Source organism: Nannobrachium achirus (assembly GCF_963921795.1).
Source record: "Nannobrachium achirus genome assembly, chromosome: 14".
NCBI lineage: Eukaryota > Metazoa > Chordata > Actinopteri > Myctophiformes > Myctophidae > Nannobrachium > Nannobrachium achirus.
Window position 1 is genome coordinate 4,105,791 of NC_137821.1, and position 20,358 is coordinate 4,126,148.

The window sequence follows — 20,358 nt, forward strand, 5'->3', positions numbered from 1 at the left end:
GTCAAGACATGGTATTGTATTGTTGGCATGAAACATGATGCAACAGAAAGACGTTGTTGTGAAAGCAGTGTGCGTGTGCCACATGCAGACAGCCTGCGCGAACAGCGCGATTAGTCCAATATAATTAATTCCCTTATGCAAGATTGAAGCGTTTTTTTTCTTTTTAGCCTATACTTTTTCATTCAATTCGTTTTCAGTCCCAACTATGCAGTAGGCCTAATACTTTAACTGTTGCTATTGGCTGTTTGTGCACCTGCTTGTAATGTATGCATTAAAATGATTATGTCCGGTATATTCTTCAGATGTCCGGTAAATTTTAATCATGCCGGTCACGGTGACCGGCAGTTAAAAATCCTAGCGCAATCACTGGTCTGACCACCTGCTTGTTATTGAGACAACATCCAATGATCACACACACATGCTGATGTATGCATTGCGTCCATATGTACGTGAATAAAAAACGTCAAAATAAAATAAATGCAGCCTTTAGTCCATGCATTCGATCAGGGAAAAAACGCACATCCGCACATCTGATCTGCGTCGCTCCGATCTTCCCACCGGAGCTGTCAATAAGAAACCCATGGATGTGCTATGCGTTTTGTGAAAATATGGTCCAATTTATGTTATAATTTATGTTGTAGCATATAGTATATGCTGTAGGAGGGTCTTGTGATCATAGGCTTGTGATGATTCTTCTTCGTGTGCTTTATTTCCGGTACACTCAAGACAATGTCCCAGGTATCGCTGTGGGTGCACGTGACCGTTGGCAGCCAATAGTATTCGAGATTGTACCATTTCTACCAATGGTGTGTGTGTGTGTGTGTGTGTGTGTGTGATGAGCCTAGGATACACTTGTAGATATAGTGTACTGATTTTTGGAAGCCTTGGACATGTACATAAATGCACCACGAGAGGCCTGCAGATTGCTGGCTTGACAAAGACAAGAGCCAAACAAGTAGTAAAGTACTGCTCTGTCTCAGCTATTATTGGCAGCTTAGCAGTGTGGAGAAGGAGGTGCTATGTGTACCCATAAGTGCTCAGTATTGATTAACCCTAATATATTTGTTTCCCTGTTCATGAAATGTAATTTGTGGAATCAAATAAAGTATTTAAAGTGTGTGTGTGTGTGTGTGTGTGTGTGTGTGTGTGTGTGTGTGTGTGTGTGTGTGTGTGTGTGTGTGTGTGTGTGTGTGTGTGTGTGTGTGTGTGTGTGTGTGTGTGTGTGTGTGTGTGTGTGTGTGTGTTGCAGTGGTTCTAAGAGGAAGCCCCTCATGTCTCTAGACCAGCTCATGGACTTCATCAACCAGCAGCAGAGAGACTCTCGTCTCAACGAGGTTCTCTACCCTCCTCTCAAACGAGAGCAGATCCGCTCCATCATGGAGACCTACGAGACCAACATCAACCAGCTGGAGAGAGGTGAGGATGGGATATCATCCTGATAAAAAACACTTCCTGTAGTGTTTTTTCATATCCTGTAGATTTAACTCTCAAATACTTGGAACGCGCCCGAATCGCGTTAGATTCTAACCACTTTAACCATTATTTTATGCTTTAACTTTAGAAAAATAGCAGATATACAAGCTCACAGAGCGGCACTTGTAGATCTGCTATTGACCGATCTTTGGCCCGACTTCTAAATCCTTCCTCTAAATCATGCTGTTCTCAAACCTTTACATGTCAAGGACCCCCAAAATTACAGGTATTTGGCCACAGACCCCCATCTCAAAATATGTTGTTCCAGGGACCACCCGGAAGTAAATATTTGAGTTACAAATGTTCGCTTTTAAGTAGATATATTCAAAGACGCAAAATAAATCATGATTTTTCCAAAAATAGCAGATCTACAAGCTCGCAGCGCGGCACTCGGTGCCACGCTGTGAGCTTGTAAATCTGCTGTTTTTCAATAGTTAAAGCAGTCAATAATCCTAGGCCTAAATGGGTTAAAGGGACTACACCATGAATTTCAAATTTTTCATTTTTCCCTTGTTTTTTTGTCTTATTCCCAGTGTCTCTTCCAGCCCCCCCCCCCCCAAAAAAAAACATTCATTAACTCTAAGCCTTGCCTTTCATTTCACTCTTTTGAAATTGGGCCCTTGTTTATGTCACAAAGTGGCTCATTTCCTATTGGGCCCCCTCAAGAAGGGGGTGGTACTTAACCTGCTTGTAGCCATGATTTTTTCTCTTCAATGTCCCTTGATGCCATGGTCTCCATAGACTTCCATGTAATTTATAGTGCACGGATCGTGCACGCCCATGCCTAGATGATGCACCACATGTGTGCCCAGTCTGCCCACTGTTCACAGCTTTCAAACAAAAAAATCCGCTTGGAAATCCGTTCAGGCATTCATCATTTATGAGCCATTATGTTTTCTTCAGATGTAAACAAACATGGCTGCCATGTTTGAAAGAATGGGTTGGTATGGGGGTTAAACATGCAAACCACCGGTGGTGGTTTGCGGCCCCGCTCCGGTGGTCCGCGACGACACCGGGCGAAAAACAGCCAAAAAAAGCAATACCGCTACTGACCACTAGTTTAGCAACTTACTTATACTATACTTATACTTATAGCTTTAAATTCCTCAATGTTGTGGGGACTGCTTCTGTCACTGACTGCCACTCAAAGGGACTAGTGCTGCATGCAAGCCTTCCCGCCCCCCATATTACTGTCAGAAGCAGTTGCTGGATGATTTCATTTCTCTGTGTCTCCCTCTCCCTCCAGATCAGATCAGTCTGCTGGGCTTCAGCCGCTACCTGGGAGGAGAGGAGAACACCATCGTTCCTCCTGAGAGGCTGGACATCATAGACGACATGAACCAACCTCTGAGTCACTACTTCATCAACTCCTCTCATAACACCTACCTCACTGGTACTACCCCCCCCCCCCCACACACACACACACACACATGAACCAACCTCTGAGTCACTACTTCATCAACTCCTCTCATAACACCTACCTCACTGGTACGACCCCCCCCCCCCCACACACACACACACACACACACACACACATGAACCAACCTCTGAGTCACTACTTCATCAACTCCTCTCATAACACCTACCTCACTGGTACTACCCCCCCACACACACACACACACACACACACACCTACCTCACTGGTACTACCCCCCCCCCCCCCCACACACACACACACACACACACACGAACCAACCTCTGAGTCACTACTTCATCAACTCCTCTCATAACACACACACACATGAACCAACCTCTGAGTCACTACTTCATCAACTCCTCTCATAACACCTACCTCACTGGTACGACCCCCCCCCACACACACACACACACACACACACACACACATGAACCAACCTCTGAGTCACTACTTCATCAACTCCTCTCATAACACCTACCTCACTGGTACTACCCCCCCACACACACACACACACACACACACCTACCTCACTGGTACTACCCCCCCCCCCCCACACACACACACACACACACGAACCAACCTCTGAGTCACTACTTCATCAACTCCTCTCATAACACCTACCTCACTGGTACTACCCCCCCCCCCCCCCCCCCCACACACACACACACACACACACACACACACACATGAACCAACCTCTGAGTCACTACTTTATAAACTCATCACATAACACCTACCTCACTGGTACTACCCCCCCCCCCCCCCCCCCCCCACACACACACACACACACACACACACACACACACACACACACACACACACGCGAACCAACCTCTGAGTCACTACTCCATCAACTCATCACACAACACCTACCTCACAGGTTCATTTGCATTGATAAAGTGCTTTTTATAGATTGTGCATTACATTTGCACATTCATAATTTAAACCGATGTCAGAGGAAACCATGCTTGGCACCAACCTGCTCATCAGGAGCAGTTAGGGGTTCAGAGTCTTGCTCAAGGACTCTTCCACACTAACTCTGGGGGAGCCCAGGATCGAACCGGGAACCTTGCCGTTCTCTACTGGCCACTCTACCTCCTGAGCCACTCCAACCCTGCCTCCCATATTCAATTAAATTCAATTCAATTCAATTCAATTCAATTCAATTCAATTCATATTCAGATGAGCTTTATTGGCATGAGAAAGCATACGTTTACATTGCCAAAGCAAGTGTCACAATATAATAAAAACTGTTGAAAATGGGGCAAATATAATACAGTTGGGAGGGGGTACAGCATTGTGTAAATATTCATTTTCATTGTGTGTGTGTGTGTGTGTGTGTGTGTGTGTGTGTGTGTGTGTGTGTGTGTGTGTGTTTGCGTGTGTGTGTGTGTGTGTGTGTGTGTGTGTGTGTGTGTGTGTGTGTGTGTGTGTGTGTGTGTGTGTGTGTGTGTGTGTGTGTGTGTGTGTGTGTGTGTGTGTGTGTGTGTGTGTGTGTGTGTGTGTGTGTGTGTGTGTGCCTCCTCCTCAGTGGGTCAGCTGACAGGTCTCTCCTCAGTAGAGATGTACCGTCAGGTCTTGCTGACTGGGTGTCGCTGCATCGAGCTGGACTGTTGGAAGGGTCGACCGCAGGACGACGAGCCCTACATCACACACGGCTTCACCATGACCACTGAGATACCTTTTAAGGTTGGTCTGATACTGTGACATCACAGAAACACTTACCATGACCACTGAGATACCTTTTAAGGTTGGTCTGATACTGTGACATCACAGAAACACTTACCATGACCACTGAGATACCTTTTAAGGTCAGTTAGATACTATGACATCACAGAGATACCCTTTAAGGTTGGTCTGATACTGTGATGTCACAGAAACACTTACCATGACCACAAGATACCTTTTAAGGTCGGCTAGATACTGTGACATCACAGAAACACTTACCATGACCACAGAGATACCTTTTAAGGTCGGTCTGATACTATGACATCCCAGAGATACCCTTTCAGGTTGGTTAGATCACTGTGACTTGGGCTGTCATGATTATGACATTTTACATGACAATTAATTGTCACTCCATTAACGATTTAATTGTGTTTTCGTCGTTGACAATTACATTTCTGTTTGGCTTGTAGGCTTTGAAGTTCACATGGCAGATATGACACATGACCCTAATATACAAATAAATTACTGACATATTTGACAACTTTATACAACTTTAAAAGAACATTGATAGCAAGCTCACAACGCATTGCATTGTCAGCTTGTAGATCTGCTATTTCCACTATTTTTGAAAATGTTTGAAAATATATGAAAATCTTTCAGCGTGTAAACGATTTTGACAATTATGACAAAACAATTACATTTATGTAAAATAATTGTGATTTGACGATTATGTCATAATTGTGACAGGCCTACTCATGACAACAGAGATGCCCTTTAACACAATTAGTGCTGCAGGGTATGAAGAGTTAACTTTTCTTTGACGCCACGCAGATCTGCCCATTAGCACACGCTCTTATTGTGAAAGGCCTGCCTGGAATGTGTGTACACACACGGACTGTTGAATGACATCAACGATTACGTCATCTAGTCACATGACATGTGTCATGTGACAGTGTGTCATGGCGGCCGCCAGGCTTGCCTTGCTATTGTTGTTTGGAGCTGTGCTTTGGGTTTAAAAGTCTTATTTGGAGTAAATGAAGTCTCTTTATGGGCCTCTCCATTGACTTAACATGGAGGAGCTTCACTTCGCGTGCACGCCCAACGTGCGTTTTAAACAAATCGCGGACATTACCGATGCGGCCGTGACCGGAGCTACATACTGTAAGTATTAATACATTTACTGTAAATACAGTAAGATTGACGGTGAGCGCTGTCAATGGCGTCGTGTACTAACCGGTTTTAATGACGGTGAGGATCGTCAAGGGCAGCAGAACAGTTAAAGGAGTAGTTCACCCCCCAATTGACTTTTTTTCATGTCGATTTTGTATTTGTCACATTCCTAAGACAATATTTTGATTACTATAAATGTACCCCCATTGATTCCAGATGGAGACACAAGTGCATTTAGGTCCCCATCCGGAATCAATGGGGCTTAACAATAAATTGTGGGTTATTTAGACTCATGCTAGGTTCATGGTTCACAATACATGTGATCCTATGGTTTACTGAGACACTCTAGTCCACGCTGTCTCCTTGCTTACTACACTGTAGGTCACTCTGGATTAAGAGCGTCTGCTAAATGCCTTCATTATGAATTTGCACTGTTGAAAAAGAAAACAAGACAATTCTCTGATGCTGGCGGCCTTTTGCAGGTGTTGTTGCAAAGTCCGCTTCTGCTCTCTGCTGGATCTTCTTGTAACTGCAGTGTTCACTTTTCACATCAAAGCAAAAACGTGTGTGTGTGTGTGTGTGTGTGTGTGTGTGTGTGTGTGTGTGTGTGTGTGTGTGTGTGTGTGTGTGTGTGTGTGTGTGTGTGTGTGTGTGTGTGTGTGTGTGTGTGTGTGTGTGTGTGTGTGTGTGTGTGTGTGTGTGTGTGTGTGTGTGTGTGTGTGCTTACAGGAGGTGATCGAGGCGATAGCAGAGAGTGCGTTCAAGACCTCTCCATACCCTCTCATCCTCTCCTTTGAAAACCATGTGGACTCGTACGTATACTCTGTGTGTGTGTGTGTGTGTGTGTGTGTGTGTGCGTGCATGCGTGCGTGTGTGCACATCAATTTCAGTGTAGATTGTTGATGTGTCAGGCAGAAACCGCATCTCCAAAATTGAATCTTTGTATGTTTTTCATAAATTAATGTCCTGTGTCAGACCTTTTTCTATGACAGTGTCGTGTAGAATAGAAGAAAATGGCTATATCAATTTTTTTAAATATTTAACTAGGAAAATCTTTATCTTTTGTGTCTACAATTACATGCCTAAAACAGAGACGAGACACAATTAGTTCAGAGTGTGTGGGCTTTGTGCTGGCGTGCATGTTCTATAAATATCAAACCAATGAAAAGTATTAACAATAATTTAGTAATTACCGGTAAATAATAACTACATCAGATCCATTGGGACCAAGCCCCCAGAACGGCTTGTAAATACTGGCCAAAGCTGGAATTCCAGGCGGGGTGAAACATACATGCACGAGCATAAGAGCGCCGCTGGGGTCTACAATAGGGTTCAATGGACGTCGACGCCGTTCGTGACGTCATTACGTCTCGGCGTCAAACGTTTTGGCACATAGGTATGTGCCAATTTCCCCCAGAATGCACCTGGATTCAGCTACTTCCGCATGCTTCAAAACGCCACTGAGCAACTTGCATTGAAGTGAATGGCTGGGGGCGGGGCTGTCCGTCCTCTATTCTACATATAACTCTATGATTGGGACATACTTTCTGTGTTTTATTCCATTTCCTGAACAGTGACAGTGTTGGACATAAAAGCTTTATGTCCTGTACTCGCTGCTCGTTGAGTGGTAATGGTTCTCTGCAGTGGATTCCCTGCGGCATATTTTGGGGGCCGTGGCCTGAAAAGGTTGAGAACCACTGGCTTAGAGATAGGGCTTAGAAGTTCAGTCACCTGACAGAGACTCTGAGTAGAACTGTTTCTACACTTGGAAAGGAGTCAGCTTAGGTGGTTCGGGCATCTAGTACGGATGCCCCCCGAGCTCCTTCCTAGGAAGGTCCTCGATGCACGTCCCACTGGGAGGAGACCCCGTGGCAGACCAAAGACCAGATGGAGGGATCATATCTCCAAACTGGCTTGGGAACGCCTCGGTATACTCCCTGAGGGAGTGGAGGAAGTTGCTCGGGATAGGGAACTCCGCGACCGGATTTCGGTCAAGTGGTTGAAGATGGATGGATGGATGGATGGATGGATTCAATTACTGTATACAATTTACATTTACTATGTCTCTCTCTCTCTCTCTCTCTCTCTCTCTCTCTCTCTCTCAGGGCCAAGCAACAGGCTAAGATGGCAGAATACTGCAGAACCATCTTTGGAGACGCCCTGCTGATCGACCCACTGGAGAAATACCCGGTATGACTGGACAAGCACGCACACACACACACACACACACACACACACACGCACACGCACACGCACACACACACACACACACACACACACACACACACACACACACTATCAGCTACATGGTTTGTCAGGGTGGGCAACCCTCAAAATTCCAATAAAGGGCAGAAGCTCAGATGTAGAGACCAAACTCAGTGTTTAGTATTTACTCAAAAACACAAATGAAAAGAATCTACAAAGGGTCTAAATCACAACAGTAGCCTGCATACTGTCAGGAACTCAGCACCAACTGGATGACAGAGTTTAAATGAAAAACAAAGCAAGGCAATCACTCTGAAACAAACCATTGCCTTCAAGGATGTGGAGGCTAATTAGGGCAGTGACATCTTAACTTATTGACTTCCCCGAACAAAACAGCAGTTTTCGCGTTATATTATGTTATTATGTAAACAGTCATTTTATATACTGTATAGGCCCAACAGGGTATAAAGATTGTGGAGCTGTGTTTGCAGACAGACAAACTGACTAAGGACTTTTTTGATCTCTGTGGTATTGAATCAGTGGACAGACAGACAGACAGACAGACAGACAGACAGACAGACAGACAGACAGACACATGTAGGGTGACCAGATCCAAACTGTTCATTTGAGGGACAGCAGTACCGCTTGTGTGGGACAATGTGGGACATGCGGGGCGGGCGGGGGTTATTAGCAACTTATTACTTAAGTTAAATGCTTTAAAGTCATATTTGACCATTATAGGCCTAATACTGCCTATCATTTTGTTATTAACATGCTGTAGGGGATATGCTATTTAACAGTCTTAGAAACAAATCTTGCAGTTAAAGAGACAATGAGAGAGATTTACCATGTAAAGACAAGGTTACCCTCCCCAATAATAATATCACATGCTGCTAGAGCAGTGCTGTGTCCAGTGTGGTTCGGTCTAGCTTGCTGTGAGCTCACGTTAAGAGCTTCAGCAACAATCAGTGCCTGCGCATTGATTTATTACTGGAGTCAGCCAGTCACAATGAGTGACAGTGTCTCAATTTGTGGGACGCCTGAAAAGTTATGGAAATGCGGGACTGTCCCACGCAAAGGGGGACATCTGGTCACATCATGTGTCACACATGATGTCTGGCAGTTTGACAGGCTGTGTGATGTGTGATCAGACTGCTGCTGACCTCATGTTGTTCAGCTCTAGAACACATGAACGTTCCTCCACATTTCATGCATTCCAGCTCAGAGGTTCATCTGATTCTGTGCCTTTTCTTCATGTGGTGTCTGTTACAGCTGCTGTGTGACCTTAACGCCCATTCACATCAGGATCTGTGTCCTTGTAGATTTGAGCTACAGATTTGAGAGTGCTACAGTAGGCCTGTTATTTTTACTGTGTAGCCTGCCATACCGTATATACCAAAATAAATAAAAGCCTGGGTTCTGTAGCCAGATACATATAATACTGCGGGGTCCTTGACATGAAAATAGTTTGATCACCACTGATACAAAGATAATCCTAGAATCAGCTAGCCTCGCGTAGCCAGGCTTATTCCATCTGCGAAGAGGAAAACCTGTTTACGACCATAGGCTGATACGTACGGCATAGAACGGTGCTACTTCCACCGGGAGAATTTCACCGGAAGTTCATCCGATTGACGGGCAGCCTGGCCAATGAGTGCTCGGAGAGGCCGATGACAACCAATCAGGGAATGTAAACAGACTGCAACGCATGACATAACTTTTGTTAACCACAGCACTTCCGCCACTTCCGGTGTCTACAGCAGTGTTTCTCAACCTTTCTTCTGCATGGCCACACTTTTCATGTCCCAAGAATCCATGGTCACACCAACATGATACGGGGGTGTAAATATAGTCACTGTCGGGAAGAAACCTTGTATTCTCCAAGTTTCAAATGTGTAAGTTTCTTCGCAAAGTAAAGCCCTGCTTCATCATACAAGGCTGTCGCACAACAGTAGCGAAAACAGCAGATCTACAAGCACACAACGCCTCGCGGTGCGAGGCGTTGTGTGCTTGTAGATCTGCTGTTTTCACTAGTTTAAATCATTTTTAGGGGGCACACCAAAGGTCCCCAGGCACAGTGGTTGAGAAACACTGGTCTAAAGGTTCATGCGCCTATTGTGGCCAGGGTGAGAATCAGCCTCATGTATAAATGGGTCAACATTGTTGTTGTCCTCTCTCTCTACCAGCTGGTCCCAGCCCAGGCCCTCCCCTCTCCTCAGGAGCTCCTGGGTAGAATCCTGATCAAGAACAAGAAGAAACATCAGCACCACAGACCTGCTAGTGGAGACAGCATCCGCAGGAGAGACCTGGAGGACATCAACTCTCCTACTAGTGGTAGGAATGACTGACTGACTGACTGACTGACTGACTGACTGACTGACTGACTGACTGACTGACTGACTGACTGACTGAACGAACGAATGAATGAATGAATGAATGAATGAATGAATGAAGACATGAAGACATGAATTCTCCTACTAGTGGTAGGAATGAATGGATGAAGATATGTCCTTGATTGAGTGATTGATTGATTGATTGATTGATTGATTGATTGATTGAAGACTTTATTAGAAGGTCAACTAAAAGGATAAGCTCAGGATTTTTTATTTTTTTAAACTCATAACATTGAATGACAGACAGACAGAACACAGTACTATGCAGTAGAGATAGTAAAAGAAACAACGTAAATACAAATAAAATAAACAGTGCAAAACATATATACAGTAGGTAAATACAGAGAGGGGTCAGGGGAGGCTGGGCTAGGTTTGTTATTGCCAGTTGCGAATTGCTGCCGCCTGTAAGTGTTTTTTCAGGGTGATTTTAAAGGATGCTAGGGAACCACACTCCTTTAACCCTCTAAGGCCCACGGTTGTAATATTACAACGTTTGTATTTTATCCAAAAAAAGGTTTAAATCATTTTATTTTAGCTCCCCCTACCACCTAAACATCACCATTGGATTCTATTGTTTAGTATTACAATGCCATTGGCCACAATATTTGCATATAAATACCCCCCACAGGGGCTGACATTCACACCCGCCACACCCGCTGACATTCCAGAGTTTTGACGAACAACATCTCACTTTTTCATGGAAGCTATACCTCACAAAAACATAAGTAAAATGCCTGTACTATTTTTTTTGGTGATCATTAGAATGTCTAGAACATGTACATATGTTATTATTGTGAAAAATATCCCCCATATGTAAATTAGAGCATGATTTATGATTTTTGATTTATGGCTATAAAACCTTACAAAAACATTTTTTTTTTAAAAACATTACATTTTCCTCTTAATAGGACTCCTACAACACCATCTGATTTTTTTCAATTTTTTATTTCAAGTATTTCTATATTCGGGCCTTAGAGGGTTAAGGCCTTCGGTAAGGCGTTCCACATTTTGGTTGTATAGCAGAAGAACTTACCTGACTTTCGCCAGATGGTGGCAGCATTGCGTTGCATTGCTTTACCATCTGGGCTCGGTCCGCCAGCGTTGATAACACTCATAAAGTCCCGGGCCGGACCAATCAGCGGCAGCTATGGGCGGGCTCTGAGCGGCTCTGAGCCAATAGAGTGACGTTGCCTGAGTGCATGACGTTGCCTGTCTGCAACGTCATGCAGACAGGCCAATATGAGTGGTTGGAGTTGGCACTCCCAGACTGTGATAGAAACGGCCACATCCAATCACCTGCTACAGAAATTCAAAAAATGGCCCGCCCCTTACATCGAGTCTGCCCGAGAGATCCCAGATGTAAGGCAGAGCGTTACGCACTGCTGCAACTATCTGGCGAAAGTCAGGTTACAGAAGAACGAGTTTGACCCTTTGTTTGAGTTGACTCTGGGTTGAACGTGATCTGTGGCGCTGCCTCTGGTGTTGTAATTGTGGACGTCCTTAACGTTTATAAAGTATTTTGCCAGGTACATGGGTATCTTAGTGGTGTAGTGTATCTTGTACACCAGGCCCATTGCAAGTTCAGCTAACCCTTTCCGACGAAAGGTTTGGTGGTCGGAGACCTTAATGTGATGATGGTGTGTTCCTGGCTACAGACTGCCCCCTGCTGGACGGTGAAGGAGGTCACATCCTGTCCAATGGGGAGGAGAAGCTGGCTGAGAGGATGGTGAAGGACTCTGAACCACGCAAGTCTATTGGTGGGTGTTCTCCAGTGTTGTTTTTGACATCAAATTTTGATTTAGTTTTAGTCATAGTCTTTTGAATAAAATGTCTTTTAGTTTTAGTCATAATTTAGTCACCTGGAATGTTTTAGTTTTAGTCTAATTTTAGTCGACTAAATATCATGAGATTTTAGGCGACTGAATTTACAGTTGATCTAGTTAACTAAAATGTATTTTGGCAGGCCTTGATGGCATCGGAATGACTGATTTTACACCTGGTTGTGTGCTGAAAAGAGCAGATCTACAAGCTCACAATGTGTCGCAGCGCGACACGTTGTGAGCTTGTAAATCTGCTATTTTCAGCACGCAACACCTGAGAGCAACCAAACATAAAAGTAGTCTCTTCTCCATTAGTCCCTGTCTACTAACGTTTTAGTCTAGTTTTTATTTTGTTGACAAAATTTACAAGTTTTGTCTTAGTTTTAGTGATGACAGCTTAGTTTTTATTTAGTTTTCGTCAGTGAAAAAAACACAGTCGACAAAAAAGTTTTCGTCATAGTTTTAGTCGACAAAATCAACACTGATGTACTCAGAGACTCCTCCACACAGGATGTACTCAGAGTAAATGTACTCGCTTACTTTACAACACTGACCGACGGACAGACAGACAGACGGGTTCTCGGTGCATAACTGCTGTGTTGTGTCCGTTTCGACCAATCAGGTGGTGACGGAGAGAGTGAGGAAGACGAGGAGGACGAGCCTCAACCTGAGCTGAAGAAACCAAACTCTGACGAGGTAACCATGACCAGCTAAGGCTTTATCAGAGTCCACGGTGAAGAGCTATCACCTCAACTTTTAGGTGATAAGTTGTCACCTAAAACTGTGATGGCCATCATAGTCACAGACTCACGGTGAAGTCCTATCACCACGCCTCTGTGCCTCTAAAACCAGGGGCACACTGATTGGTCTAGATCGACCAATCAGTGAACGGGGTGATGGGGAGATGTCTGAAGGTAAAAACAGAGGAGAGATGTCGGGGTTCGCGGTGATGGCTCGATAGCAGCTATCTATGCAGGACGAGACGGGGCATGAGACAGACAAAGCTGTCCATTGCGGAGCTGTGTTAGCACACCGCTCCAAAAAATGTAGTACCGTACAATTAGCCAGTAGCTATGGCCCTCCCAAAAAGCTTTTGTCCAATGCAAGCTTAGAATAACTTCCTGCTTGCCAAGGTTTGCCTTGGCAACAGCATTGGCAAGCTGCCGGTTGCTAAGCTAACATTGGACAAAAGCTTTTAGGGGAGGGGCATAGCTATTGGCTAATTACAGTTAAACACCCTGCCTAAAAGGAACATCCCAAATAAGACCTTTTACTGCCTTTTTTTATGTTGGAAGTCCTTGGTATTGATATGGGAAAAGAACACACACACACACACACACACACACACACACACACACACACACACACACACACTCTGACGTGCACTGTGTCCTGCTGTCTCTCAGGGCACGGCCAGCAGTGAGTGCAACACACACACACACACACACACACACACACACACACACACACACACACACACACCCTGACGTGCACTGTGTCCCTCTCTCTCTCTCTCTCTCTCTCTCTCTCTCTCTCTCTCTCTCTCTCTCTCTCTCTCAGGGTACGGCCAGCAGTGAGTGCAACGCTACAGAGGAGATGTCCAACCTGGTCAACTACGTAGAACCTGTCAAGTTCAAGAGCTTCGACGTGGCCAACAGTAAGTGTGTGTGTGTGTGTGTGTGTGTGTGTGTGTGTGTGTGTGTGTGTGTGTGTGTGTGTGTGTGTGTGTGTGTGTGTGTGTGTGTGTGTGTGTGTGTGTGTGTGTGTGTGTGTGTGTGTGTGTGTGTGTGTGTGTGTGTGTGTGTGTGTGTGTGTGTGTGATTGCATGCATGCTTTAGTGTGCTCAATCGAGAGACCAATAGAATAGACCAGTGGTTCTCAACCAGTGGTCCGGGGACCACCAGTGGTCCTTGAGGGGGTTCCAGGTGGTCCCCAGCTAAATGATGGAGAGTTGGTAACCAAATGGACCCTTTATAGATATTTAACTCTTGACAGTGTAAAATGAAGGGGTCCATTTGGTTTCATTTTAAGCCCTCTAGATTTAAAATATGTTTAAACATCTGTATTACTCCATTTACGAGAAATCTACAGAATTAGAGAATGTACGGAAGATACGTAGTTTTGTGACAAAATTAAAGGAATGTTTTTCGTGCAAAACAAATGCTTGCAATGGATTCAGAATCATGAAAAAAAACCCTAGTTAAACCCCTCACATGCTACTTAGCAGATTATTCTTTCAATTTTTTTCCTATATAGTAAAGTTAATTTTATGAGGTTTCCCCTGGGAGTTGAATTTCAAACTTTTAGTACATATTATTACACTCCTTTAGAAACACATTGGTGAAGAAATGTCTTGGTAACGATTTAGTTCCCAGATTTTCTTATGTTTACCTTAATATTATATTCTGTGTGTCTGTGTGTCTCCCAGAAAGGAACAAGTACTTTGAGATGTCCTCGTTCGTGGAGACCAAGGGAATGGACACACTGAAGAGCAACCCTATAGAGTTTGTAGAGTATCCTTCACACAGTGATGATGATGTCACCACCACCACTAAACGCTTCTGTTTAGGGATGGACATCGGAATCGGCCGATATAAAAAATCGTCCGGTATGCTATCATACCGGCCGCATCGGTGACCGGCCGGTCACTGACATAAATTCCGGTTTTATGCCAATTGTGTCTATGGCACTGCACAGCATGATGCTCTGGTCCTGTGACTAAAGTAAAGATTAGCAAGTAGCAGCCAGTCTACTTAGTGGCAGCCTACAGAATACAGATGGTGCTGATTAACTTTGCAATGTAAGGATATATTCCATAATCCTGTGTCAATGTCGTCTCCAAAAAGAAGGGGGGAAAAAAAGCATGCGTCACCTGCTTTCCTCCTGCCTAGTCCAGACGGTCATATTAGACTGGAAACTGTCAGTGATTTTGGATATTGTACTATTGTGATTGATTTGGCATTAGTGTTCTTCTAGCTTATTGGTACTCAAATTGAAGTATGTCTTGTAGGCCTACTTGGCCTGAAAAAAAGGGTATTGGAACAACCCTATTTATAAAAAAAAGTTTTGGCAGGTCAGACCTTCATAAAACCGGTATCGGCCAAGAATTTTGCAATCGGTCCATCTCTACTTCTGTTTCCTACAAAAACCCTACAAGATGTCAGACATCAGTCATCTCCATATTTGGGAAAATATGGCCACATTTTGGCAAACTTAAACAACCAAACAGGTCTGTGCATTTCTTTCTTGGTCAAAGTTGATCCCATGCCAAAGTGCCAGCGCTCGCCCAGCAGTCTGCTGTCACCCAGGCGGATGCGTGCACGTGCCCACGTGCACAAGGGCGAGGTCTCCTCTCGCCCTTAGGGTATTTAACCCATTAGGCCATTAAAAAAAATAATAATAATGAAAATGACAAAGTCTATGGGTTGGTTCCCTTAACATATCACTGTGACATCACAGGTGATATCACAGGTGACATCACCTATATAAAAGTCCAGTAACTGTAGGGCTGGTTCAGACAGGGATCTCCATGTATGGGCATAAAATGAATGTACTATATACAGTACATGGATCTCCATATATTGGTAACTGGTCCGATATACGTCACTGGCCAGATATAGTCAAGAATTGGCGCGACCTCGCTGTCGCCCTGAGGTGTCTTACTAGTATTATATATAATATATAGTATAGTATTATCTTTAACATGATGGTTCAGATACAACAAGAAGCACTAAAGGGTTGGGGTTAGGGTTGTATAGTATTATATAGTATTATAATATATAGTATAGTATTATCCTTAACATGATGGTTCAGATACAACAAGAAGCAGCTCTCTAGGATCTATCCTAAAGGAACCAGGGTGGACAGCTCTAACTACATGCCTCAGCTCTTCTGGAACGTGGGCTGCCAGATGGTGGCGCTAAACTTCCAGACCCTCGGTGAGTACCTTCAAAGGACAACTTATTGTTATTATTTTCTTTTCTTTTCTTTTTCTTTTTTTACGACAAGGGTTCATATTTTAGATTGTTGTTGGAGAAAAGAAATGTGTTAAAATGTTTCCATTTACAGCTTTCTATCGTTTTAGTGATTTTAACGATTTTGATTTCAGTGTTTGGGGTCATGCATTACAAGTGGCTAATTATGTATTTTTAGACACAATAAGCCCATTTCCAAGATGCACCACAATCTTTCATGGGCAGATGTGACTTATGGCTAGAAGTGTACTGTAAATAGTAATAAAGAAATCACCGGCTGGTTGTGTCTAAAATACATATTTAGCCACTTGCTACGCATGCAACGATCAATGGGGATACATGCTTGCACTGTCTACCAACCTGAATTAATAAATATCTGGCGTTGTTTGTGTTAAGTACAGTACTTGAGTAAATGTACTTTACACTACTGCATAAATGATGAAGCAACCTGTGGGTCGGGACCCCAAATTATTTTGGGGGGTTCCCAGATGATTTACTTAATTCCTCTAAACTCTAAAATGACAAATTCAACATTGGCCAAATTGTTCAAATATTAGATGCAGAAATTGTGAAAATAGCCGATCTGCATGCTCACAACGCCTCGCAACGTGAGGCGTTGTGAGCATGTCAATCTGAGTTCCCAGAGGTTCTTTTTCTCGCCACTAGGGGGGCGAGAAGAACCTCTGGGCCAAAACTATGATATTCCTGGGCAGGAAGTTGTCCCAGGCTCAGAATCTGAGCTGGGACAATACAGGAAGTAGAGCCCTGTGCAAACCTTCAAAACATTCAGAACAGAAACCAACCAAAAACACTACAACAATATGCAGCCCATGTTTCAAGGTGAATCCTACCAGACTATGAGCATGTAGATCTGCTATTTTCACAACAGAACCATTTTATACAAAATGTAATGTCTCGACTCTTAGTGCTCGTCAGGATGGCTCTTTCAGGTCGCGACCTGAAAAGGTTGAGAAATGGTTCACGTTTTTCTTTCCCCCCCATTCTGAATTCCCATAGACCTTTTTCATATGGCGTCATATAAGAACTGTGTTCCAAACATAAACAAATGATCTCAGCGGTTTGACTCATATGGATATGAAGATATGAAAACGCTAATGTTACTGTCACTGAATTAGTTACATTTTCACCAGAAACAGACTGTATCAAATATGAGTGACTGACTATCATAAACCATACAGAGCCACCTCGCCGACAATATCACGGAGACCGTTTGTTTATTTTTGGACCACAATGCTTATATGAGAGGATTTTAAGATGACCCAATGTTATTCTCCATAGAGAAATGACTTCCGTGAACCGGCCGGGATGAGCGAGTGATGTCATGACTTCACTGCTCTGTAAATGTGAGCCCGGCCCAACCCAGCCCGGACAGAACGTCATTTTTCTAGTTTAATCGCTGCATGCACTGCTGCCTTTCTTGCCCCTCATTAAATATTGGCGATTCGTTAAGAACAAAGAGTCATTATTCCCTTTCCCAACCGTCTTTATTAAAAGAAACAGCTTGTAGCAAACAGGGCTAACCGTCCAAATTAAGGAACAGATACACATCAGAGCCTCGCTCAGAGAACACGGCCAGACGACCTCCGCAGCAGGCAGCAGGCGTTCAGTTCACAGTCACACAACTTCTATAATATCAGGCTTTACAAGAGTGACTGGACAGTTTCAACGATGTCCTCTAGGGGTGCAGGAACAAATCGATTTGAATTCGATTTTTTTATTAAATATTATTTATTAGATATTATGATTTTTATGATTTTTATTTTATGATTTTGTATTGGGATTTTTTATTCTGATAATTTATTAGCTATTATGTTGTGTTTGTGCAAGTTAAAAGAATGTGTGCAAGCATGAATAGATCAGAAATGTTTTTACATTATTGCAATAAGTTGATAACACAATTATAAAAGCTACGTAAATGTACTCTGCTTTCATGCCACAGACTGGAGTAGATCCTGATATATGAATTGAATAGAAAATCGTTTTGAATCGAGAATCGTTTTTAAATCAGAAAATAATCCTTTTATGAATTCGAATCGTTTGGATTTGAAAGAATTGAAAAAAATCGTGAATTGTGACCCCAAGAATCGATTCTGAATCGAATCGTGGGATACCCAAAGATTCACAGCCCTAATGTCCTCCACTTGGCAGTGCATGTATGCACACACACACAGTTGCTCAAAGCTGATTCTGGTTCTCTCTCTCCATTCCTTCCTCTCTCTCTCTCTCTCTCTCTCTCCCCCCCCCCCCCCCCCCCCCCAGACCTGCCCATGCAGTTGAACATGGGCGTGTTCGAGTACAACGGTGGCAGCGGCTTCCTGCTGAAGCCCGAGTTCATGAGACGCACGGACAAACACTTTGACCCCTTCACTGAGAACATCGTGGACGGCATAGTGGCCAACACCATCAAGATTAAGGTGAGAATGTAGTGGCAGGGGTTAACACTAAGGTCTAAGAGGCACTTGTCCGTCGAGCAAAGTGCAGGTCATGTTCTACTTGCCCAAAGGTCATGCCCACTTGCCCGAAACGTTAATCGTCTGTTATAAAATGATGGGCAAGATTTTAATTTCCGCTCACTTATTTCTTTACTTTCTAGGGCTGTGCGATAAAAATGTACTAATAATACTAGTAACACTGTCTAGATTAAGGAGAATATAGTGGTCAATACTGTCTAGATTAAGGAGAATATAGTGGTCAATACTGTCTAGATTAAGGAGAATATAGTGGTCAATACTGTCTAGATTAAGGAGAATATAGTGGTCAATACTGTCCAGATTAAGGAGAATATAGTGGTCAATACTGTCCAGATTAAGGAGAATATAGTGGTCAATACTGTCTAGATTAAGGAGAATATAGTGGTCAATACTGTCCAGATTAAGGAGAATATAGTGGTCAATACTGTCTAGATTAAGGAGAATATAGTGGTCAATACTGTCCAGATTAAGGAGAATATAGTGGTCAATACTGTCTAGATTAAGGAGAATATAGTGGTCAATACTGTCCAGATTAAGGAGAATATAGTGGTCAATACTGTCCAGATTAAGGTGAGCCTCAACTTTCTGCCGTTATATATCAGGACCATGCAACCTTAGGCATGGGTGCCAACATTGGACTGGCACTAAGTGTGAGAGGATTTTTATTTTAAAATCAAATATCGTTTTAAATGTAGTCAATTAAGTTAAGTCAACTAATTTGCGGCAAATTACATCCTGCAGATAATTCTACATTCATTAAAAGTCTAATGTTCGTTATAACAATGTCCTGCCAATCACAATATGTCAAAATGTTGTAATGGGGTGTCATTAAAATGTATGTTGACATCATGGCACACTGACTGAAAACATGGCATCATTTCAAAAAGGTTGCCAATCCCTGCGTTATGTAATCAAAAAGCTCTAATCCTCCCCCCCCCCCCCCCACAGGTGATCTCGGGTCAGTTCCTGAGCGACAAGCGAGTGGGCGTGTACGTGGAAGTGGACATATTTGGACTTCCTGCCGACACCAAGAGGAAGTACAGGACGCGCACGTCCAACGGGAACTCCCTGGACCCCGTCTGGGACGAGGACATGTTTGTCTTCAACAAGGTACAGTGTAGGAAGTTTTTCAATTAATGCGTCCCGCTGGTTAATATCGGAATACTGATATATTATTGATTTCAGCTGATACAATTCCAACCATGCAAACATGACCCGTTTATGTCCAATGTATTTGTATTTAAGTTCATAAAGTTAACATAAGAACATATACTGTAAATGCATTTGAATTTAAATTCCAATTAAAACATTTCTAACAAATATTCAGGATTCCGTAGCAAAAATATCCGATCTACAAGGTTCAAAATGCGTCGCACTGCAATGCGTTTTGAGCTTGTACAGTAGATCGGCAGTTTTTGCTATGTTTTACAGTATAGGCATATATGTGGCCCTCTGGATTGAGTGTGAAAATATAGTGGTCCTCTCCATCATCACAGTTGCCCACCTGTGGACAACATTGGGGGGTCCCCAGTTAAAATATGATTATCTTTGGGGTTGCGGCCTGAAAAAGTTGAGAACCAGAACCACTGTATTATAGTATAGTTTGTATATGGATGTAAATATAATACTGTATACAGATGTATATGTCGAGTTTCCTCTTCCTCTGTGTGTGATACTGCCCACTCTGGCCTCTCTGGGGATAGCATAATGATAGTGTTTTATATGGATGTACAGTATACATAGTAA

The 20,358-nt window shown here is 43.3% G+C and overlaps 1 protein-coding gene across 1 annotated transcript in view; it reads left to right on the top strand.

Moving 5' to 3' along the window:
- Nucleotides 1-20,358, top strand: part of plcb3 (phospholipase C, beta 3 (phosphatidylinositol-specific)) — a 134,917-nt gene that overhangs the window by 91,664 nt on the left and 22,895 nt on the right. The window contains exons 9-21 of the mRNA XM_080741279.1: nt 1,250-1,416; nt 2,720-2,866; nt 4,422-4,579; nt 6,458-6,540; nt 7,834-7,918; nt 10,120-10,267; nt 11,982-12,083; nt 12,769-12,842; nt 13,707-13,803; nt 14,575-14,659; nt 15,960-16,084; nt 18,401-18,555; nt 19,561-19,722. Coding sequence (XP_080597405.1) covers nt 1,250-1,416; nt 2,720-2,866; nt 4,422-4,579; nt 6,458-6,540; nt 7,834-7,918; nt 10,120-10,267; nt 11,982-12,083; nt 12,769-12,842; nt 13,707-13,803; nt 14,575-14,659; nt 15,960-16,084; nt 18,401-18,555; nt 19,561-19,722 — 1,588 coding nt within the window. The remainder of the gene's footprint in view (nt 1-1,249; nt 1,417-2,719; nt 2,867-4,421; nt 4,580-6,457; nt 6,541-7,833; nt 7,919-10,119; nt 10,268-11,981; nt 12,084-12,768; nt 12,843-13,706; nt 13,804-14,574; nt 14,660-15,959; nt 16,085-18,400; nt 18,556-19,560; nt 19,723-20,358) is intronic.